The sequence below is a fragment of the Gymnoscopelus microlampas genome (assembly GCF_963454915.1).
Source record: "Gymnoscopelus microlampas genome assembly, chromosome: 22".
In the NCBI taxonomy this organism is placed as follows: domain Eukaryota; kingdom Metazoa; phylum Chordata; class Actinopteri; order Myctophiformes; family Myctophidae; genus Gymnoscopelus; species Gymnoscopelus microlampas.
Window position 1 is genome coordinate 18,983,032 of NC_139959.1, and position 24,987 is coordinate 19,008,018.

At 43.1% G+C, this 24,987-nt stretch overlaps 1 protein-coding gene across 1 annotated transcript in view; it reads left to right on the forward strand.

The window, feature by feature from the left end:
- Nucleotides 1-2,138: 2,138 nt before the first annotated feature.
- LOC311038548 (contactin-associated protein-like 2) overlaps nt 2,139-24,987 on the forward strand; it is a gene marked incomplete at its 5' end in the record, with an annotated part of 144,192 nt that continues 121,343 nt past the window's right edge. The window contains 2 exons of the mRNA XM_084048121.1: nt 2,139-2,253; nt 15,595-15,788. Of these exons, the coding sequence (XP_083904247.1) occupies nt 2,139-2,253; nt 15,595-15,788 (309 nt within the window). The remainder of the gene's footprint in view (nt 2,254-15,594; nt 15,789-24,987) is intronic.

Consider the following 24,987-nt stretch of genomic DNA (forward strand, 5'->3'; position numbering starts at 1 on the left):
CTCTCCATGGCATATTGTAATTATTCTGTGAGAGACTGCAAAGAGGTGGAATTACCTTGGTCTTTCTGGGATACATGGACAGACTGGTTGACTGGAGTCCTGCACAGTGGGTTGTTCATTGTCACTCACCATCTATTTGTTTAAAACAAAAAATACCACATGAACCCAAGTGTCCCTATTCTGGGGGGCGAATATTCGGCGAAAATAGCCGATCTACAAGTAATCTGTTTTCCCACACGTGCTGAGTTAAGGAGACTCTGATGAAATAAACCTCAGCTCTGGAAGTGGAAAAATGTTTAATATGTATATCTAATCTTCCTCCTCTACTAATATCCACCTCCCCTCCATTATCTCTCTCTCTCTCTCTCTCTCTCTCGTTTACCCCTCCTCCCCTTATCCTCATTCAGTTCCACCACAGCCCTCTTACACAATTGTGTGTGTGTGGGTGTGGGTGTGGGTGTGTGTGTGTGTGTGTGTGTGTGTGTGTGTGTGTGTGTGTAATAGAATGTTCATTCGTACTGGTTGTTGTTCACGTGAATGCCTGAATTCCCGCAGGCATGAGCATGTCTGCATGAATGCATGGTTGTATGATCGATAGTGTGCGAGTGTCTTTATGGGAAAGAGTGTATGCGCCACTATGGCAGTGAGAGAGAGTCTAAGAGTGTGTTTTTTGTGTGTGCGTGCGTGTGCGTGCAGAGGGGATTGGTCTGCAGTCTCTCTTCTGGTGTGCACAGTAGCTGAAGCCCATATTTCCCTTCGCCACCTGATTTGACAGGTCGCACACACACAAACACACGCTCATGCGGTTTTGATTATGTTTTACTCGCTGTGTGAGACCACACAGCACAGGCCTTTGAACACACACACAGGACATTACTGAGAAATATTGACTGCTAACACCTCTAAACCTAATGTGTGTGTGTGTGTGTGTGTGTGTGTGTGTGTGTGTGTGTGTGTGTGTGTGTGTGTGTGTGTGTGTGTGTGTGCGTGTGCGTGTGTGTGTATTACTATACTTGCGAGGACCAAGTATAGTAGAATTTGAAGAAATCTACATTGTGAGGACCGTTTTTCTGGTCCTCACAAGACAAATGGCTGTTTTATAGTTAAAAAAAACAAGAGAGAGATACGTTTACAGAAAAACATTCAGGTTAGGATTAGACATTTAGAGGTTAGGTTTAGGGATTGGAATTAGAGTTAAACATGATTTATACTTAGTTGCGCGCCAGTGTCATGCACCGAAAAACAGCCGATCTATAAGCTCACAACGCGTCGCAGTTGTGGGCTTGTAGGTCTGCTGTTTTTCGGCTTTAGGCTTACGGTTAAAAGTGCCAAAATATATGTATTTTTAAATGATATTCATAAAATCGCTTTCCTAAAGCGTTGATGTCCTCACAAGTATAGTAATACAAACGTGTGTGTGTGTGTGTGTGTGTGTGTGTGTGTGCACGCGCGTCCGTATGTAGGACCCTGTAGTTTTGTGTTGAATAATTGTGCATGGAACAGCGAGTCAGCTGTCTCTGTGTGTGTGTGTGTGTGTGTGTGTGTGTGTGTGTGTGTGTGTGTGTGTGTGTGTGTGTGTGTGTGTGTGTGTGTGTGTGTGTGTGTGTGTGTGTGTGTGTGTGTGTGTGTGTGTGTGTGTGTGTGTGTGTGTGTGTGTGTGTGTGTGTTATTTGGAGGAGTGGACTTGAGATTGTATTGCTTGTCAAGTTGCACATTTTTCCCACTCATCAGATTGTCATTTAACTGTAACCACTTAAATCCTCTATTCTCAGTGAATTCTTGAGTTGAAATTGTACTCCGTCTCTTCTTGTATCCTTCTACGCTGAATCTCGACCTTGTAGATCGGCTATTTCTGGCTAATGTTGTGTTACTAGTTGAGAGAGGAACTGGAATTGAAGCCCAAATGACCTTCAAACAACCCTCCCCTTGAATTGTAGCTCATCTCCACATCATACTCCTTTACTCAGCAGGAGGGTCAGTTGGACTGTTTGCAGTCACATTTACGGAAATAATTGGCTGGACCCGACTCACTGAAGCAATACTCCTGATTGTTTACTGAATATTCTCTCTCTCTCTCTCTCTCTCTCTCTCTCTCTCTCTCTCTCTCTCTCTCTCTCTCTCTCTCTCTCTCTCTCTCCTCAGATAAATGTGATGAAGCCCTGGTGTCTCCTCTTCCTCACACAGCATTCAGCAGCTCGTCTGTCTTCAGCAATGGCTACGCACCTGAATATGCCAAGCTCAACAGGAGAGGAGGTACACACACACACACACACAAACAAACAAACAAACAAACAAACAAACAAACTCTGGTCTAGAGTGTTTCACAACATAATAATAGTGAAATTGGAGTGTAAATAGGGCATATCAGTTGCGGCCACTTCCTGGTTCCACTGCAAAATACTCAATGCATTTTTCCCATTGACATTTCCAAAAATATTTATAGTAATAATTTTAAGCCTAGAATAAGCCATCCAGGGTCCTGGTGAATCATGACCATAAAACGTTTGATTCTGACTTTTTTGAAAACGGCAAAACAAAGGGTATTTATTAAATAATATTTAATAAATGTAGTATATCATATAATTAAATATAAAATAAAAAAAATCACAGAAAAAAATGTTTAATGGTCATGATTCACCAGGACCCTGGATGGCTTGATTCTAGGCTTAAATTAATTGATATCAATATTTTTGGAAATGTCAATGGGAAAAATGCATTGAGTATTTTGCAGTGGAACCAGGAAGTGGCCGCAACTGCTATGCCCTATAAAGGGTGCCATTTTTTTTTGCTGTATTCAGTGATATTCTATTTACAATATATACAGTGTATGAAAATAAACAAGCCTCAACCAGGGGACGCGAATGAAAAAGAAAAGAAAAGAAAAAAGCATCTAGGAAAACAAAGCCAGACTAATTAACTAATTATGAAAACAAAAGCCTGCCTAGCTACTCTACCCAATGGCCATAAATCCAAAAATGGCAGCCACCCCTGACCTACAGTAGTGTGTCTTAACAATAGTCCTACCTACGTGATGATGTCTACCTTTATTAAATGGCTTGGTTGAATGCTTACTTCTGATTGGTCAATCACTGAATTCAGCGTTGTGTTATTTCTGGATAATGACCTGGCTGCGCTGCTTGATTTTGTGCTCTATCCAATATGACAGCCATGTAAACAAACACACTATGTCATTTACAACTAAACATTGCTCTCAAGAATGTTTTTAAAAACATTTGAAGCGATAAATAGACGATACAGTAACCGGGAAATAAAATCTCTTTGATCAACACTTCCTTGTTTTCCGAGGCGACCGTGTCCGCCCAGCGCAGCCCTTATGGAATACTTTCATTACCGTAAGCAGGGAAATACTTCGTTTTGTTGTTACTTTTGGGTCAATTTTATTCATTTATTTATTAAGTAGCCGTGTAATAAGTGGGATAATTGACGGCCAGCCGGTCATTGTTGAGAAATAAAACACTTCAGGGTGACTATTATATTATAATCACCCCGCCGGGTTTTATTTCTCAACAATGACCGGCTGGCCGTCACTTATCCCTTGCATATGGGCTGTACAGAGGCCCCTGTCTTAACTGTCCCTATAGGCAATGCCCCTAACATTAAAGTAGGATAATTAATACAAAGCTGACAAAGTTTGCTCTAGGATTCACAAAACATAAGCCCAAGGCTACAAACAGACAGGTCATATGGACGAGCTGATGCAGACCCAGGTCTTTAATATGACAGGTGTCAGGTGGCTTCGATCGGTGGAGTTGGAGTCAGAGGAGCAGGGCCGATGAATGGGAAGGGAATACAGAATTGGTGGGGAAACCAGGTAATGGTTTGATTTGAGGTGATTGGTGATTGGAGGTGCCTGTAGAGAAAGATAGAGGGAGGAGAGACAGACAGGGAGGACACAGACACAAACACAAAGCAACGTGGAACACACGCACACGCACGCACACGCACACACACACGGCACGGGTACACTTTGTGTTTGTATTCAGAGAACAAAACACAGCTGCCATCTTTTAGTAATCGCACACTCTCTCTCCTCTATACAGTCTTTATCTCAGGGAATTCAGAAGTAGAGCTCATTTCCACATCTGTCCATGACAGACAGAGACAGCGCCCCTGTTTCTTTACAATCAAGAAATTGTGCTTTTTATTCGTAATAAATACAGCAGAGGAGACATTGCTCAGAAATGAGAAATATGCTTCCCATAGGGGGGATTTATACACTTTTTTTTGCCATCTGCCAGCAGAATTTGCTCATTGCCAAAGAAATATCTGTCGTATGTGAATAATTGACTTAAAATAACCCAAGCTGGGAGCTGGTTTCTCACGTGTGGCTACAAATTCCTCTTATCTCAGAACTGTATTCACAGTGACACTACTGGAGCTTCACAGACCCGCCAAGAAGCCCACTGGGAGGGCAGCAGGGCTGGCAGTCCCTTCATATCAAGAACATTAATCTTTTATTGATATCCATACACAGGCAGAGGATGTGAGCTGCATGTGACAAACAACATATGGACAATGAGGGATGAAAACAGGGCTTAAGTTTAAAGATTCACCTCATTCTTTAATTGGCTCCTCAGAGAGTGAACAACATATGATGAGCTCGGTCATAACCACATTAGCATACAGCATAACAAGGGAATTTGACATGAAATCGACTTTTCCCAGAAACTTTTCTTCACCGGCGGCTCTCATTTTCAGCCGTTGTAAAGAGTGAGCAAGTCTGAGAGGTTCGGCACGGTCGGTTGCTCAAGCAGATTGTGCGGGCTGCAAATCAATAGTGCATGTGCTTTACTAAGCCGATTGATGGACTTTCTGAACTGAGAGGGAAGAGAATAAACTTCTCCTGCAGACATATAAATTTCACGGAAATATAAATAAGCTGTTTGGCAGCCAGTGCTGCTGGAGACCTGAAGCCATAGTGATCAGTTAATCTGCTGTGTTCTTCCTGTGCAACAGAACAGGGCAGGCATAAAATCAATGGCACTCACCACTTATATGAAGCTTGTGTTATGAAGGTTGACAGAGATTAGACGAGATTTAGAACTCTGTATGTGTGCGTGGGAGGTTATATGATTTGTGCGGGCTTCCGTCCGTCCGTGCGTGTGCATGTGTGTATAATGTTCTTGTGTATTTCTGCCTGCATTTATTTATTTTTTCTCTGTCCATGTATGTGTTTTAGTGATTGATTGATTGAATATTTTATTAGGCAAAACATTTAAACATCACAATTACATTTGTAATACTTTGTCTAAAAGGTCCGTCCAAAAAAGTCCTTGCGGTCTTGTTTCCATTGGGGTCCTTGGTATTCAATTCATAGAAATATATAGTAGCAACCAAACAGTTCAAATATCAACACAAAAATACATAAAAAATAACATATGTACAAAAAATGGGGGGGGGCGTCTGTCTAACGGGAAAATGGTACTACCTCCTCTTTTGGCCTTGTGTGTGTGTGTGTGTGTGTGTGTGTGTGTGCGCGAGCATGCATTCGGTGTGGGGCGCCTCGTGGAAGAACCATTCTGGTGCTCTATAGCTTTACTGCAGTGGTTCCCAAACTTTTTTATCTTGAGACCCAAAAGAGACATTTTATATCTCTCCTAGTGAAAATACAAGCTCACAAAAACAATCGGGTACAACAGGAAACCTGACAACGGGTAAAACAGGTTTGGATAACCGGGTGGGGCATGCATTCCTAACTTGCCCTTTGGTATATAGTATAGTCTTTTAACAAAGCATCTGTGCCATTTTAAATGCTTAAATCTGTTCGATTTTAGCGTTGGCTATTCAAAAATAGCAGATATGTAAGATTCACAGCGCGTCACTGCGAGCTTGTACCTACTATTTTTGATAATTTTTAAAAAATCTTGAAAGTGTTTGAATATTTTTTAATGTTATTTTTTAACACAAATCTTTTTTGGGAGTCCCCGGCACAAAACATTTTCAGATGGGGGTCCGCGGCTATATATAGGCACACCGTTGCTCCACCCCCTCTGTGTTCCTATTGGCTAAACAGCCATAACTCCAGTTCCCAGCATGCTAAAGGCCTGAAACTTGGTAGGTGCTCTTAGACGGCCAATAGGGAGAACTACAGTTGGAGAACTACTCTGGTTTAGAAGTTATTTGTAGAATCGGCCTCAGGTCTTAATGGATTAAAAGCCTCCTGTGGACCAACTGTTGTAGGCCCAACAAAGAGTGTTTCGCTATAAAGACTAAATACTGTACAATGCATCTGGTTCTTGTTCATTATTGTACAGATACAGTATGTTGTGGTGATATGCTTGAAAACTAAACTTTGGAAGAGGGTCTACTTGGGAACACTGAGCAACTGTGTGTGGGTTTGTGTTTACAGTACTGTATGTGACCAATATCTCATATGCATTTCTTTTTAGGGGAGGCAGGGTCCTCTAGGGTGTTTCTGCCCACATGCTTATGGGCTGTTGATCCATGCATGTTTGTATATGTGTAGTGGTAACTGGTTGTGCAGCAATTACACAGTAAAAAACCCACAAAAAAAAACACACTGATCACTTAGTCTCAGTTAATGTCTGCAGGATATACTTTATATTCTAAGGGAGCTGTATCTCATTAAGACTAATGCATGACAGACGTGTCGTGCGTAGGTATTTCCAACCATCCCTTCAGGGAGTTGAAGAAAATGTGGTAACACTTCCTATGCATCCCATGTCTATGGTGCATTATAAACATTCGTATAATCTGCTCATAACACTGTCTAATAATAGATAAAATAACCAATACATATTATGCTTCATAACAATAATGATAACACATTATAAAACATTTTTACTTATTACTTACGGTCAAGTATTATAATATTTAATTATATAACATTATAATAATGTTATAATGTATTTTATTCACTGTTATAATGCATTACAGTGTGATTATAAGTCACTATACTGTAAGTGGTCAATGTGTGCTTTAAATCAAGTAATTACATTACTGAAGGTGTAGGCATAAACGTTTTGTGTTGTTCTTGCATTCATTGAATGCGTGCAATGTGTAGGGACTTTTGCATTGGCTTGCCTCCGTACAAACAAGGTTTATTTAGAAGTAGTTAGATGATGAGTGGAGCCAGGACAATTGGCCATTTGGAAAACTGGCTGGCAAGTCGGGCAGGTGAGGCAGGCTGGCAGGCACACAGTGACGCAGGCAGGCAGAGAAAATAACTTGGAATTGAACCTGAGGAACAGGGAAACATGGAGTCAAAGAGAGTTCATGTAACACGCGAGTACTGAGTGAGAAGTTGAAGTTACCTTAGTGTTAGTACCACGTTGGCGAACTGAACGATCTAGCCAATACTGGAGTGTAGCCAGGTAAAATAACTGCAGGAGCCCGCACGCACGAGCACGGGCGTACACACACACACACACACACACACACACACACACACACACACACACACACACACACACACACACACACACACACACACACACACACACACACACACACACACACACACACACACACACGGAACAAACAAACAGAACCAACAAGAACGGGGGAGGTTTAACAGCAGAAACACTGGGTATGAGAGGATAGCACAGCTGAACCATAACAGTACTGTGTGTGTGTGGGTGTGTGGGTGTGGGTGTGGGTGTGTGGGTGGGTGGGTGGGTGGTGTTGTTGTTGTTGTTGTACCATCGTTATTTTGCTGTGCAGGTACTGTAACAAATGGTTGTGAATACCTTTTCCATCTTCCCAAAATCAGCCCTCAGAGCACTTACAGGCTGACCCCTCTCATCATTACACTTCTAAACTCCACAGTCCTGAGGATTAATGAATAGGTAATGCTGCAGTCTGCAGTAATGCTGTATTTTTTAAATACATGTTGAACTAGAAAATGTGCTCCTCGGAGCACAGGTCTCCGCCAGTACTGTTCCTGATTAATCCGGTCTTACCTCACTTCAAAAGATATAAATGATCTTTTGAAGTGACACACCTATTTTAGGTCTCTATTTCATCATGCGTCTCGCTAGCCAATCAAAGCACACCCTTTCAACATATTGTCACGTGTCACGTGAAGCTTGACCAATGTTAGCTTGGTGGACACACGGAAGGATGAGAATGAAAACATCTCCTGGTGGAGACAATAATGTTGTGAACTTGTAGATCTGCTATGCTCGCTATGAATGCAGGTGTACCTTGAAATTTTGACTTGCCCAAGTCACGTTTGTGTGCATTTGGCCCAACATTTTTGAAAACCACTGGGTTATTTCTTAGGTTAAGTTTAGCTTAAGGTTTTTGGTCCTGTTTAGGGTTTGAGTCCATACAGTCACATCTGATTACTTACTTACTCCTCTTCGTCCCCTATGGGACATAAGGCTTCAATGAGCGCTCTCCATTGCATTCGGTCCCTGCCACATCTGATTGAAGGACCACAATGGAAAAAAATCTTTTTTTTGCGTTTCATCCTTTTGACAGATAATACATGTTCATGCATATGCATTTTTGTCAATAAACAACATCAGTCAGTCAGTCAGTCAGTCAGTCAGTCAGTCAGTCAATCAATGATATATACAATACCATAACAGTTAAGTTACAGTACTTTTTGTGACTAAGACTATGGTTTTCATCTCTTTTGTATGTCTTTCTCTTCTTCCTGTTCTTTTTATGTGATATGTGGTCTTCTCTGTGCTCCTCTCCTCCCTCAACATCTGTGTATGACAGTCCTCCAGATGTGCTTTGGCTCCTCTCTCTCTTGTCTTCCTCCACTCCACTCGTTCACCTTGACATTCCACCCACTCCCTCCTTCCCACTTTTATTCAGTCAATTTCTTCTCACTTGTCTCTCTTTCCCCACATTTTTCACCGTGGGCCCTCTCTTTTTATTGATTCGTTTATTTCAATCTTTTTTTCCCTCCCACTCTCCTCACCCCTGTCAAACACATCCACCTCTCCTCTCACCTCATCTGCTCTTTAGTTTCCCTGCCTTCCATTGTCTGCGTGACAGCGTCTCTCCTCCTCTCTGTGACACTATTTTTCTGTTGTTTTGTTTTGCTCATGCCCTTTGTTCATTCCCTCTCACTTCCCCAGCCGTGTCTCTCGACTCTCACACCCTTCATTTCTTTTTTTTCCTCCGTCTTTCCCGTCTACCTGGCTCTCCTCAAGTCAACACCAATCTATTGACCCTTCTTGTCCCCCTGGACCTCAGTTCATCTCTCCCTCTCTGTCTCTCTAATCCCATCTGCTCCTTCAGTGACAGTAAACATCACCATGCCTGTGACTCTCATCCTGTCACCCCCTACCTCTCACCTCCCTGTACTCATCTCTCTGTCCTCTCTTTCACCTCTTCCTCTGTCACCACCTCTTCTCTTCTCCTTTGTACTTTAATAAAACGGTGGGAAATCTAATCACACCATGATTGTCTCGGCCAGGCCGAGACGTATGTTTTCACCCCCTGTCCGTGTGTGCGTGTTTCAAGTCCGTCTGTTTGATTGATTGATTGAATATTTTATTAGGCAAAAACGTAAAACAGCACAGTTACATTTAAAATACTTTGTCTAAAAGGTCCGTTCAAAAATGTCCTTGCAGTCTTGTTTCCATTGAGGTCCTTGGTATTCAATTCATAGTCATCACTGTGAGCAGCTAATCTCCGGCACCTTTGGACCGATTGGCGTGGAACTGTGCACACACTCCCTCTAGGCCAGATCAGAACTTCTGCCCCAGAGTTTTTCACATCATGTTATATTGACATCAGGTGGCCGATCTTTGCGAAACCATTTTTTTAATATTACTCCTACAGACTTTGTCCAAACATCACACAAATCGCTACACATTATCTCTATAGTCAAATGATCAAGACGGAGCTGTCAGATTTTTCATATTCCATGCTGGCTAAGATTGGCTTCCACAGTTGCAGGAGTGGCCCGATTTGAACAAAATGCTTCAAATCATGAACGCAGCCTGGGTCGGCTACCTGGCCTGGAGCACACTTTTCTAGTTGTTTGTTGTGTTACCAAGGTTACTCGGTTATTTTTTGATTGTCGCTGTGGCAACATTGTAGGTGGCGAATATGCGGTAAGAATAGCCATAATAATACAAATTAATAAAGGAAAAAAAATAAACCAGTGTAAATAACAAGTTCTAGAATACATAAAATAATAGAAAATAGTAATATAACACACACGCACGCGCACGCACGCACGCACGCACGCACGCGCACGCGCACACGCACACGCACACGCACACACACACATATATATCACCACACAGCCCAAATTCTGCATAATGTTCACAACTTGATGTTTAGATGAGGTATTGCCAATGCCAACCTGCTGGTACTCAGCAAACGTGCGCATCTCTCTCTCTCGCTCATTTACAGTACAACCACAGCCAGAGGTGACATGTTAAGTGTCACAGCACTGCCTCCTTAAGTTTCTCTGCAAGAACAATGCTCATGAATGAAACATGGCTTACCATGTTCCGCTGCAGGGGTGATGTGATGGGGAGTCACTGTAGCTCTCGGTAGCTCTGTATGTCCATTCCATCAGCCATGAATGCTGCAGCAGAGCAGATGCTGCAGACAAGTCATATTCGTACATTCGGACAAGTCGTATTCGTTTGAGATGTCGTTTGCCGTGTTCCTAGCCGCATACCCAATCACTCACTACTGAACAATGCTGGCATACTGCTTTGGCCGTATCCACTTGTCTTTCTCCGTTGTTGTATTTCACAGGGAAACCAAATTGTTCCCAGAGATCTTAAATGCTAATGCTGGGTCTTGAAGTTCTATATTCTAGATTGCCAATGCCAACCTGGCGGTTCTCAGCAAACAAAGCAAATCTGTCTCTATTTTCAAACCACAGTAAGAGATGGCACAATAAGTGTCACAGCACTGCCTCCTTAAAGGTCCTATGACATTGCCAGAAAATATCATATTCATACTCGTGGTCTCTCTGAAAACAGTCTGAAAACAGGGCGGGCATATCCCAGAATGATTGGCATTTGCAGATGCTCTGCTCTTAGTTTGCCTTTCGCCTCTTGCGTGCGTGCGTGCGTGCCTGCCTGCCTGCCTGCCTGTGTGCGTGTTTTATTGGCTCAGGGGCACGCTGTGTAATTTCTTTGAGGTTTTTATTGATGTTTCCAGTGATACAGGTCTGGTTATCTGACAGGGCCGAGGTCTGAGTGTAATGACTCTGTAATTGGATCAGATATGGAATTATTGTTGTTTGGACATGGGGCGCATGTGTGCGTGTCAGAATGCTTTGCAGCCTCACTCACCAACACCCTCCTCTCCATCCCTCTCATCACCTGGTTATCTGTCATTCTCAATCTCTTGTTACTTTCTCTGCCCTGCCCTTTTTCTCTGGCTGTCCCTCGCCTCCCCTTTTCTCATCTTCTCAAGGCCTCTATACCCCACTCCTCCCTGTCTCCAGCGATCATTTTCGAATCTATCTTTCAACCCATTTCTTCCTCATTTCTGCCGCTGTCTCTTTGCAGTATAAAATCCATCACAGTATAGTGTATTGCAGTGACATCATGGTCAGTGTGCAGTGCCATCATGGTCAGTACATTGACATCATGGTCAGTTTAGTGACATCGTGGTCTGTTCACAGCAGTGGTGGAAAAAGTACTCAAATGTTTTACTTAAAGTAATACAATGCAGGTCCACAAATAACGATTTTTAGCAGCCTCTGCTGGTCATTACCGTCACTGCAGGCCGTTCTTTATTCCTCCGTTACCCAGAATTCCATTTGTTTTCACCGGAAGACGGAAGCGTTTCAAAAAGCGTGCGTGTTATAGTCCTCACAAGGTATCTTCTCCTTTTCTTGGAGAGGAAAGTCTCTGTGTGGGATTCTGTCCAGCATCATTATTTCCTGGCCTGCTCTGTTTCTGCTCCATTTAACTTAACATTTAACATTTAACCTGAGGGGCTGGGAGAGGGGCAAGAAAGCCTGGTCTCACCTCAGGTAGAGACCCGATTGCTTCAGGACATGTGACAGAAGCTGGTATTTTGGTCCCCAAGTCTGAAAATAGCTGAAGTAAAAATGAAGATCCTGAGAAAAGGTCCTTCAAATTTCTGTCTTTTTTACCACATCTCTCGCAGGCAAGTAATAAATGTCACCGCAACTGCAAGTCGTTACAAAGCAGAACGTGGTACGGCAGCCAACAGTGCCGTGAAATGCCTGTGTTCTAAAACATTTTTTTGTGGATTGTGTCTTTTCTGCATCAGTCATAGACGTCAGTACAGTTTCCAAAATAAGCATGTATCTATTGTCTTCTGGCAATGATGCTTTGTCAATACTGGAGACTAGAGATGCACGGATCGCGGTTTTAGCCGCGGTTGCCGCAGTTAACCGTGGTTTGGGTGGATTCGGGTCAATCAAATATAATTATGAATTAATATCGGATAAACCGCGGGTGAAATATTGCAGTAAATAAATTAATGACATCTAATATATCTATCCATAAAATAGCTAAATCTCTGCGTGCTTGTGTCTGTGTGAGTGTGTAGAGCAGCCTCTGTGAATCTCGGTGTGTCTTTTTTCTTTTTTTTAAACCGGTGCTGCGCTGAACAGCGCAGCAGAGCATTGCGCTCTGTATGTTGGATGCCGCATCTATGTTGGATGCCTGTATGTTGGATGCCGCACGGAGTCTGTATGTTGAGCGCAGCAGACCAGTGTGCTCTGTATGTTCAGCGCAGCACCGGTTTAAAAAAAAGAAAAGACGCACCGACATTCCATAGGCTAAATCAATGCATTTTGTGATCGCATCGCACGGCACAACTAATACTAAAACTAACGGAGAATACCAGAAAATAATAATATTTTGACATACGGGCGGATAATTAATTTGTACATGCGGATTCGGGTGACGTGAGAGGCCATCCGCGCATCTCTACTGGAGACATTGTTGGCTGCAAGAGACAAACAATGTCTGCTATTCTGAATTCTCGTTTCATCTCTGCTGGCACTTGCAATCAACTGATCTTAAAGCATATTCAGTGCCCACAGCCACAATGCCAGGCTCATTGTCCCGCCATCAGATCACAAAGTGTCGTTGAAGTCCAGACCCAAGTCAGAAATGCTGTCGTTGAAGTCCTCTTCTTATTCCAAGTTATTGCCACCATAATTGTATTCCAAGATGTCCATAAATTCTCTACTGTCAATGGCCCTCATTTATCAACGCAGCGTATAAACCGGCGTATATTTTTCCATATATTCGGCCGTACACCAACGTCGAAGTCACATTTATCAACGAATCCTACACAGCCGATCCGAGCGGACATTTGGTCCCAGCCTTGATAAATCTCACGTCTGAAAACGAGCGTCATTTAAATAACACGCCCTTAAATATTCACAAAACGCCCGACTTCACGACATGAAGAACCAGAATACGACCCATAAAAAGCATGTTTCCCCCGCTCGCCCCGCCTCGCCACACACGCACACGCACACGCACACGCCTCTCTCTCTCGCTCTCTCTCTCTCACTCTCTCTCGCTCTCTCTCACACACACACACACACACACACACACACACACACACACACACACACACACACACACACACACACACACACACACATGCGCCCGCCCCAACTTCGTCTTTCCGTAGCGTAGCGGTACATGAGACTCGGGCGGAATGCAGTGATTCCGTGCCACCACGTTAATATTGGAGCGTCGGGTTTATATCCTTAACCCAGCCAGGTTGTGTAGCCTACATTACTCTCTATGACATAACTCCATAACATAGGACAAGCTACTGTAAGTTTGTAGACCTCACTGTCCATGAAAAGGTGGCCGGGAGTCCCGACCGCGGGACTCCCGGCGCAAAAGCGCTCGTATATTTTTGAAAATAGCAGATCTACAAGCTCACAACGCGTCGCGATGCAACGCTGGCTTGTGAGCTTGTAGATCTGCTATTTTCAATACAGACAGATCTACAATCTTATCTGATTGACTGTTAAAGCAGTTTGTTTAAATTACTTTATAAAATGATATATTTTCACAGCGATTATTTATTAGTGTAGATATACACATTTAGGAGTGGATTATGTGTCCAGATGCTTGTCAGACAGTCAGACAATGGTGCTCCGCAGGTCTAGAATGGAATAAACGGGCGCAGCCAACGTCAACAACTGGTCTCGACCAGACGTGAGATTTCAGCCTACGGTAGGATGAAGCCCACGTCAGGACATATTGATAAATGCCGAAAGGTGCGGTGATCTCGCCGTACGCTCATTATTCGGGCTGCACCGCGTTGATAAATGAGGGCCAATGGCCTGAGCCATAATGAGGGCCAACAGACTGAGCCATAAGTAAGAAAAACTTGTATTGAAAAATTGTAATACCGTTTTTAGAACACTAACGATGAAAATAGTCACACCATCACTAACGTTGGGTATATTTTACCCAGTGTTGTGTTCTAGTTTTTTTCGGAAGGTATACGCTACGATACGATGCGCGTGGTCGTGGGTATACGCTCTCGCGTTTTCAATGGATGAAACAGTTTTTGAAGGTATACGGTAGCGACGAAAAAAAATCTCAAGGTATACGCCGTACACAGCATCTGACGGTAGAACACACCACTGATTTTACCTGATATAATGAATTCCTTCAAAAATATTTCTCATCCAAATATATTAAAGTACAACAATACATGGCAAATGTGATTTTATTTTTACCCTCTATCACTAACGTTGGGTGAAATTCACCCGAAGTCCTGCCTGTAGAAAAAAACAGGGATGGGGGCAGGGAAACAAACCTTCTAGGAAGTCAGTGAGCATCCTGAAGGTACCCAAAGTGCCCACCTCAGACATCAGCAACATTATGAAAATCACATAATTACAATTGTTTGGGTGAAATTCACCCATGGTTAGTGTTCTAGGGTAAATCATGTTGCATGATTTAATGGTACACCATTAGTTTGACTAGCCCGTGACACAAATGGTCACTGCTCAAATTCTCACGGAAAGAACAGTGAGGCATATAGCTGCTTCAATCACGACTTTGCAAGGACGCTTGCAAGGACGCTGTCTGCATCTGGACGGACATAAAACAAACATTCAGACATTCATCACTGGTTATGGGAGAGAACGGCTTTCAAAAGCATTCTACTTAGAGGCCTTCAGTGGTTTCACCTCAAAGCAATATTTAACTTTGTTGCCAGTTTGACACTTCAGTACTCAAACCACTGTAGTTTGCCATCACATTTGGCCATATGGAACAGATGGTCTTTAACTACAATGCATTTTGCTAATTTGAATTCACTGAAAAAAAGAGCTATGAAATTCAAACCCAAACTCTATATTTGCACTCTATGTTTGCAAATAAGTTGACTAAACGATAGTTTCTGCTTATGTTATCATTGACCTGTTTCACTCCAGTCAACGAGAAACGAATGCAGTCAACAAGAAACCAACGCTTTTCTGAGAAACAAGTTTCTTGTTGACTGCTGCTGTGGTACATTAAAGCCGTATAAACTATTTTGATGATGTGTGTTCTTAGATCTTCTACTGGTGGCTGATCCTCTCCGTAGATGATCAACTGATGCTGTAACAGACAGTCACAGTAATGAGATGTTAATATGTTTCTGTGATCTTGTGTGTAGGTGCTGGTGGCTGGTCTCCACTGGACACGGATCATTACCAGTGGCTGCAGGTGGACCTGGGCTCCAGGAAGCAGGTGAGCGCCATCGCAACGCAGGGCCGCTACAGCAGCTCCGATTGGACGACGCGGTACCGCCTCCTTTACAGCGACACAGGAAGGAACTGGAAACCCTACCACCAGGACGGCAACATCTGGGTGAGCAGACAACACTGTGTGTGTGTGTGTGTGTGTGTGTGTGTGTGTGTGTGTGTGTGTGTGTGTGTGTGTGTGTGTGTGTGCATGTGCGTGTGCGTGTGAGAGCGAGAGAGAAACATGGATAGGAACATTATCAGGAAGCTGCTTATTATCTTATCTTATTTATCCATACAGCATATCAAGCAGCTGAAGTTTTGCTTTGTGTGGTCAGCCTTTTGTGGGAGTGGAACTATGTTCCATATTAATTTACTAATTAGAACATAACCGTTTTGTAAATGGATCTCTCCCATTCAACCCAGGTGTTATGGGAAGCAACATAAAACCCAATGCGATAATGAAGCATTAACTTGACACTGGATGAAGCCCATTTCTCTTCATTGTCTACAGACAATGGCCCTCTCATCAGCCATCTCATCAGCACACTGTTCGTTAGCCTTTTGAGTGAGGTCATTATCTAATCGCTTAATGACCTGCATCACTCTCTGAACCTGTGTGGGAGACAGCTAACAGTACACGTGGAAACAGTCTGGGGAGATGATGAGAGGAAATAATGGTTACTGAGCTACAGAGCAGAAATGTAACACTGTGTGTGTGTGTGTGTGTGTGTGTGTGTGTGTGTGTGTGTGTGTGTGTGTGTGTGTGTGTGTGTGTGTGTGTGTGTGTGTGTGTGTGTGTGTGTGTGTGTGTGTGTGTGTCATTCATTCCTGCTCCACTCAAACAGCTTCATCATCACTCTCTCTTATAGCGCTGTTGTTAGGCATTTCCAATGATAAATATGGATCTTTTACACAAAGTTAAATGAAGCTGTGTTTGGGCTGCTTCATAATTTCCCACCACTTATTATTTATTGAACAGTGTTTTGCCTCTCCCATTAACCCTGATGTATTGCTTGTAAAATTTCTGAAATATTCCACCACATTCATCTCACGGGTGCGGGTGTATTTATTTATTTATTTATGTATTTATTTATTTATGTGTTTGTTTGTTTGTTTGTTTGTTTGTATGTTTGGCACATTTATTGGTTTGTAATTTATTGCCAGGGCCAGCCAAAATATGGCTTGTATAAACGGACACAGAGCCAATAGTAGTTATGCTGAGTGGATGCCATCCGTAACCTCTGGTACGGTAACGAGCCCACAGCCCACATGTGTTTCTCTCTCTGTTGTAATGTAATATACATATTGAATTCAAGAGTTCAACAAGTGGATGGTGGGAATCATCACTTTGATGTCCGTTCGGTTTCTTTACAATAACAGAGCTGTTGATCTGATGACCTTTAGACAAAGTTTTGTTTATTTATCGCGAGTATGTGCACGCAAGTATGCACATCAAGTCTGCACACATACTGTACACAGGGGGAACTTTTCTTCAATCAATGTATCTGGCTGGCTGTTCTAATATGGTTGCAGGTGTGTAAATGCAAAATAATTTACAAGTTGCATGTAAATGTAGCTGCGTCTTTCTCTGTGTGTGTGTGTGTGTGTGTGTGTGTGTGTGTGTGTGTGTGTGTGTGTGTGTGTGTGTGCGTGTGCGTGCGTGTATCCCATGCTTGCGTACTGTACATAATGTGGGTGTGAATAATGTGTTTTGTTAGTGTATTTATACTGTATTTTGCGAATATCATTCGCTCCGTGTGGGCGGTGATCATGTCGACCACCGGCGCTATCGATCGGACAAACTGCATAACTTATAAGAGAGTTTATATGAATAATATACAGCAGTTAAAATACAACACCACAAACTTTGAAAACCATTTTAAATATACAAATAATAATAAATATACAAATAATAATAATTTGATGACCTGGCCATCAAATTATTGGATTAGGAATGTGGCGAAAATAAATCTCCATGAATTCAAGGCCTCGTGGGGTGTGTAATTGATAAAAAATAAGTAGTGTTTTGGGTGAACTACTCCTTTAAGTTCTTATGTATTCGTATCATTATGAAAAACATGTTTTCCTTTTTTTCCCCTTTTTTTCTATTAATGTTATATTCATTAAAATCATTTAGAAAAGTGTTTTGCCAGCGGGGGGCCCACTTGCAATACTTTCGTGTTCCACCATGTAATTAAAGTCTGGTTGTGTCAGTGAGGCAGGTTGGAGCGGAGGTCACAGCACTTAGATTGAATTAAAAACAATTAAAGCACGCTGATTTGGTTTTCATATGGAGCCATTAAGAGCTTTAGCATTTGGTTTAATGTCTGGCTGTGAAGTTAATAGCTTCGTGACTCACCATGACCAAGCTCATTAATAACAAAAAAGGACAATCACGGTAGATCTCCTACGCTTATGTGCCTGCATGAACGCACACACACACACACACACACACACACACACACACACACACACACACACACACACACACACACACACACACACACACACACACACACTCACGCATACATACGCGCTCATGCATTCAAACAGGGTTAAATGTGGGGGGAATCCGTGCCCCTGCTTTTGATATTTACCTTCTGGTCATTCATTTTTATGGCCAGACTGAATTAAAGATGGTGTAAGTGATTTACTTTACACTTATAGGCCTAAGTGTAAGAAAGAAAGAAAGCAGACAAAATTGGAACTGGAACACGATAACTCTGAAAGTGATCAATGAGTTCTCTTTCATGATTGGATGAAATTGGCAACCCGATTGAAATGTATTTGGAAGAATGTATTTTCTATTTATTTATTTATACTGCCTCCCAGGGGGATAGTATAGTGACCAGGATTACTGCATGTTTTTGTGAGGGTACCTACCCTAGGAGACACGGGGAGAACATGCAAACTCCACACAGAAAGGTCCTTTTTTCGTATTTTCTATTTATTAAAGAGCTGCAGAGTTGCGACCTCTGTTACTGAACAAACACCATAGCAATGATTGCTATCAATACAATAATATATACAATAATAAATACAATGTACAATGCACCTTTGATATTGATATTGACCTTGTGGTTAGAGTGTCCGCCCTGAGACTGGGAGGTTGGGGTTCGATCCCCGGCCGGGTCATACCAAAGACTCTAATAATGGGACCCAGTGCCTCCCTGCTTGGCACTCAGCATAAAGGGTTGGATTGGGGTAAGTCCCTGCGACATACTAGCGTCATGTCCAGGGGATGTACTTTAACATCAAGCTGAGGAAACAGGAGATAGGCTCTTGCCCTATGGGCCTCAGGGCTCGGCAAGGCTTACTTACTTACACATGCAGATTGAGGCACAGAAATTAAGTAATCTATACACACACAATGCATTGTGCAACCTGAGCAACAGTAGATGCATCTCAAATAGATAACATATGTACGCACGTGTGTGCAGCTCCATCCACTCCTTGTTTAACTTATAACTTAAAAAGGCTGTATCTCGCTTCCGAAGCACTTTTTTTTTACTTTGAAAAAATAAAAAAATAAAAAATGGAATGGCCAGAAATAGATAATAATAATGTGGGCACTCAATGAGTTAAGTACATTTGGATACCAATACTATTGTACTTTTACTCAAGTGAATTTTGAATTCTGGACTATTACTTGTAACAGAGTACTTCTACATTGCAGGATTGATACTTTTACTTGAGTAAAACATTTGAGTACTTTTTTCCACCACTGTGTACCTGTCATCCATCTCCATCACAGCTCAGTTAAAAGATAAAATAATGTGAAAGGATGAATGAACCCTTAAAGTTGACTGGCGGCTGAATACAACCTCCTGTTAAATCAGAGGCGCTCTCCGTGGTGCTGAAGCGGCGGAGCGCAGCGAAGCAGTAACTGACCATGGGAAGGCACCGCCTGTGAAACAATCTGAGCAAATTCTCTGCTCCAGTGGTCAGGTCTCTCTCTCTCTCTCTCTGTCTCTCTGTCTGTCTCTCTCTCTCTCTGTGTCTCTGTGTGTCTCTCTCTCTCTCTCTCTCTCCCTCTCTGTCTCTGTCTCTGTCTCTGTCTCTCTCTCTCTCCCTCTCGCTCTCCCTCTCTGTCTCTGTCTCTGTCTCTGTCTCTCTCTCTCTCCCTCTCGCTCTCGCTCTCTGTCTCTGTCTCTGTCTCTGTCTCTCTCTCTCTCTCTCTCTCTCCCTCTCCCTCTCGCTCTCGCTCTCTGTCTCTGTCTCTCGCTCTCGCTCTCGCTCTCGCTCTCGCTCTCGCTCTCTGTCTCTGTCTCTGTCTCTCTCTCTCTCCCTCTCGCTCTCTGTCTCTGTCTCTGTCTCTCTCTCTCTCTCTCTCCCTCTCCCTCTCCCTCTCGCTCTCTGTCTCTGTCTCTGTCTCTGTCTCTCGCTCTCGCTCTCGCTCTCGCTCTCGCTCTCTGTCTCTGTCTCTGTCTCTGTCTCTCTCTCCCTCTCCCTCTCGCTCTCGCTCTCGCTCTCTGTCTCTGTCTCTGTCTCTGTCTCTGTCTCTGTCTCTCTCTCCCTCTCGCTCTCGCTCTCGCTCTCGCTCTCGCTCTCTGTCTCTGTCTCTGTCTCTGTCTCTCTCTCTCTCTCTAGAACATGATGAAACACTTGATCACAGCCCTCACCCCTCAGCAGTGTCACAGTCATTATGGTCACAGTCATCAACAAGGTGGTGTCACACTCATCAGATGTCCCCTCATCACAGAGCTGCCTGTCATCCTACAAACAACTATATGATTTAATGACCCTGTGTGTGTGTGTGTGTGTGTGTGTGTGTGTGTGTGTGTGTGTGTGTGTGTGTGTGTGTGTGTGTGTGTGTGTGTGTGTGTGTGTGCGTGGGCGTGTGTGTGCGTGCGCGACTGCGCGTGCGTGTTTCAGACAGATACAGCATGGCGGGTGTTATTAATAAAGAGTGTGGAACCATTATTTTTGTCTTACTCTATTAACCACTGAGTTTCATATGAGTGTTGGATGGGGGGGGGAGAGAGAGCGAGAGAGAGATATCCTCTTTATACGGAGCTCTGGACTAGAAATTAAGTACAAAAAGTGCACAATATACACAATACCCATAAAGTACATTGTTTTAATGTCAGTCACTACGGTGTTCTTTTAAATTGAGTGCATGCTATGTCCCACCCTCCGCTGCTGTCCCTGTATGGCCGTACCTACTCATGTTCTGAAATGTTTTTTTTTATATACATGGCGTTATAGTGGTCTTTGGATTGTAGCAGCAAAGGCTGGGTTTGATTACAGTGAGCGGACTTTTTTACCTGTCTGTGACCAGTTTGTTCTGCCCCTGTTTTTTGAGTGGTGCTAGCCACTCCAAGGACTGACTTTGTCTGTGTGTCCGGGTGTCCGGGTGTCCGGGTGTCCTTATGAGCACGACCTGAGCATGACCTCAACAGCTGATTGCAACACAAAGATGCAACCACTTTGCAACCAAAGTCTGTAAAAAGTAACTCATTCAAGTCAAAGCACTTGAAAGTTACTAAATTGAGTAAAAATACTTGGGCGCCAGTCTTAGGCTAATAATAGCTTAATGAAATGAACTCATGATAGGCACCACTCTCTTCACACTGGGTGTGATTTTTTTCTAGTTGACCCGCAAGCTCTTTTCTACACATCACTCTACTGTTACCACCCCAATAAAGGGATCTATCTAATCTGTTGCACGTCACTCTGTTTTGATCTATCATTCCAGTGTTACACGTCACTCTGTTACGATTGCACTAAAGAGATCTCTCATTCCAATCTGTACCACATGAGCTGCTGCAATGCAAGCATTTAGCTCCTGATTTGTTATTTTAACTTTCAAATGGAACTGAGCGGAAATTCAATGCATTATATTATAATCATATGAAGCAACTTACATTCAGTTGTTTGAAAATAAACACCAACCACTTTCAACCTGGCGTCGCTATTTAGTCAGTGTAGACGAACATTCTCCGAAAACAGAAAATAGCAGGTCTACAAGCTCACAACTCACACACGTTGTGAGTTTGTAGATCAACTATTGGCAGGCCTTTTTCAGTTTTGAGACGCAGAAGTTTGAAACAATGTGCACAGGAAATGTGCTTGAACGATTTCACTGACCATACAGACATTTATGGTTTACCAGCTTTCAACAATTTGAACAAGTCAGTAAAATACATGAAAAAGCTGAACATCATAATTTTACTGTCCCCTGTGATACACGTGAAGTCGCCAGCCACTTGGTGAAATAGCACGGATTGACATTCCGTACATGGACGACTAGAAAACCTGTGCATAGGAGCCGCGAATCCCCTCCATTGACTGAATCGCTAGCCTCTCATTCAGGGTCTAGTGACGCTGTCGAGGGCGGGGTTTTCTCGGTTGAAAATCTAACCGGCGGCCCGGCCCAATTGAGATCGGGATAATCCAGTATGAACCAATCTTCAAAGAGTCCCACTTTGGCCACGCCCCCATCTCAGAAAACGGCTGCACTGAAAGGGCTTTCAGACTGAATAATGGAGTGAAACGAAAGGAAATGTCAGGCTGAGTGTCAGGCTAACGTGAAGCACCACCGAGCGAGCTAAAGCAAGCGAGTTGCTGTGTTGAATGTTGCGACGTTCGCTTGAGCCTACTCAGCGCCATCCGAGTTATATACCAATCATGTTGTGGGGACTGCTCTGCTTCCGGGTTGCAACCCGTGTTATTTCACCGTGGGATTCGCGGCTCATATGCACGGCCTTTCAGGTTTTCAGGACGTCTATTTACAGAATTTTCATTCCGTGCTATTTCACTGTGTTGTGTGAGATCGGGTTGGGGAGGACATACACAACATGGAGGTACATGCTAATCCAGCTCCCCACTGAACAGGCACCTGCATGTAGGAGTTGCTAGTGCAGAGGTCAAGAGGTCATCCTCCAAGCTGAGAGTAAGGGCCAGTCCGGCCGAGCTGGATGCATCGCAGAGGATTCATACCCACAGTCTCTGGGCAGGAACTTGACCCCTGCACCGCCACAGGGCAGCTTGTTTTTGTTAAAGCATTTCTATATTTCTATTTCTATACAAGCATATTAACCCATTAAGACCTGGAACGCATCTGTGTCATTGTGGCCAACTAGAACGTTTATTGGAGCGGTTGTAGTCTAGGTGCCTTTCAGTTATTGAGGGGGAAGAGGCCATTTGTTTCCCCCAGCCAGATGGCACTATAGCGCAGGATTCAATTTCAAACCGCGCACAGAGCCTGTTTCATAAACCTTCGGGCTGTTGTTGCCCTAATTGCTGATGGTGCTGATCATTTATCCACAGCTTTGTACAACACAATCAAAAATGTTTGAATTAAATGAATGGGACCACAGAGGAAGTAACTGATACGTATTTAGGTCTTCGTTCTATCTCCATAAATTAATGTGACGCCTCCTCTAAGATCAATTCTAATTCAGCCACTTCAAAAAGACTCGAACATCATCCTCTTTCATGCCAGCTTATACCATTAAAGATAAGACTTCTATGGAAATTGAAAGTCACTGACAAGAGTAAATGAAAACCATGAACACATAGACCTAGAGGTGATAGAGCAGCCTAATTTCAGAGCATCAAGGGAAGTTTGTTTTTCTGCAAGAGTTGTAGAATTGCAACCATGGACGTGTGTGTGTGTGTGTGTGTGTGTGTGTGTGTGTGTGTGTGTGTGTGTGTGTGTGTGTGTGTGTGTGTGTGTGTGTGTGTGTGTGTGTGTGTGTGTGTGTGTGTGTGTGTGTGTGTGTGTGTGTGTGTGTGTGTGTGTGTGTGTAGTACGTGTGCGCACAAGTGCTTATGCATGCACACTGAACAGCTGTTTTCACAATCAACATTCATTCACATCTTTATCTCCATTGAACTTTTCAAATGTTTCTTTTAATTCTTATTGAAACACTTTTTAATATTGCCCAATTATTCCTACACGTTTGTCTTATATAATGGAGTAATGCATAGTATTTACTATTTGTGTTGAATCAATTCATATTCAGTGGGTTTTGAAGCTCTTGTATGAGCTTGTTGATGCACAATGTTCTGCAGCTTAGCTGTTTCACTTACTTTTAATATTCAGTAGGCCATGTGCACACATGCACGCGCACACACACACGCACACGCACACACAGTCTGAAGTAAAGGTTAATGTCAGCACTTTGTCACTTTTGTTGCTATAAATGACCTTGGTTTCCAATTAAACAGCACTTTAAAGTTAGCTAAGCTCTCGAGTTAACTCAAATGTACACACACACACACACACACACACACACACACACACACACACACACACACACACACACACACACACTCAGCTCAACACAGTGGTTGTCTGGTTAATGGCTTCATTCTGTAGCTGAGAGAATTAAAGGGTCGAGTAAGCAGAGTCTTTTAGGTTCCACTTCACAACTTTTTACTCATCTTCATCCTCTACCCCCCCCCCCCCTACTCCACCTCCTCCTTGCTTTGTATAGTGATGCTTTTCAATTGAGATATTCCTCCAGGCAGGTGAAGATAAGAAGAGGATATATAGGAACAAGCACAATAAAGAAATGAGAGAATGTGAGAGAGAGAGAGAGGGAGAGGGAGAGGGGTGGGGGGCATTATTTGCCTCCTTTCAAGTTCTCTCTTCATGCTTTTACACCCACAGTCCACTAAAATGCTATTAATCATCATTATACATATGTATGTTTTTACTCCTTCATATCGTTTTTAATCTCCATCTGTTGTTTATTTTCTTCCTTCCTTCCTTTCTTCCCTTCTTCCTTCCCTCCATCCTTGCCTCCTTCCCTCCATCCTTCCTCCCACCCTCCCCCCTTCCTCCCTTCCAAGAAAGTGTTATTGCTGTAAATTAATCACATCATCTCTATCGGAAGCCGGAAACCGAAGCCCTATTTATCTTAGGGCTCCTATGATAAATAGGTAGGGCTCCTAAGATGAAACTCATCAGCAGTTTTAGTCAGTCACGTTAAGAGCCAATTATAGTACATATTGGAGGGGCAGGGGACGGTGGCATTGTCCACACAGAGGATTAACCCATTAAGACCTGAGGCGATTCTTAACACATCCACCGCCAAGGGCTAATCTCATAATGTACTCACCAGTGCCAAGGTTTTATTGTTGTTTTTTGTTTTTTTCAGGTCGCCATAGGCCCCGTTAAAATCCTTTAGATTGTGCGATCCACTGTTTGTAAACAACGTGCGCGTCCTGGTGTCTACTCGTCGAGACGGAGCCGCCATGTTTGAGTTCTGACCGTTTATGTTAACATGGGAAATGCGAGAAGGAAAAACTACACAGGTTTTATAAGGCTTTTAGTGTACGACTTAGAATGGAGGCCGACGGGAAACAAAAAA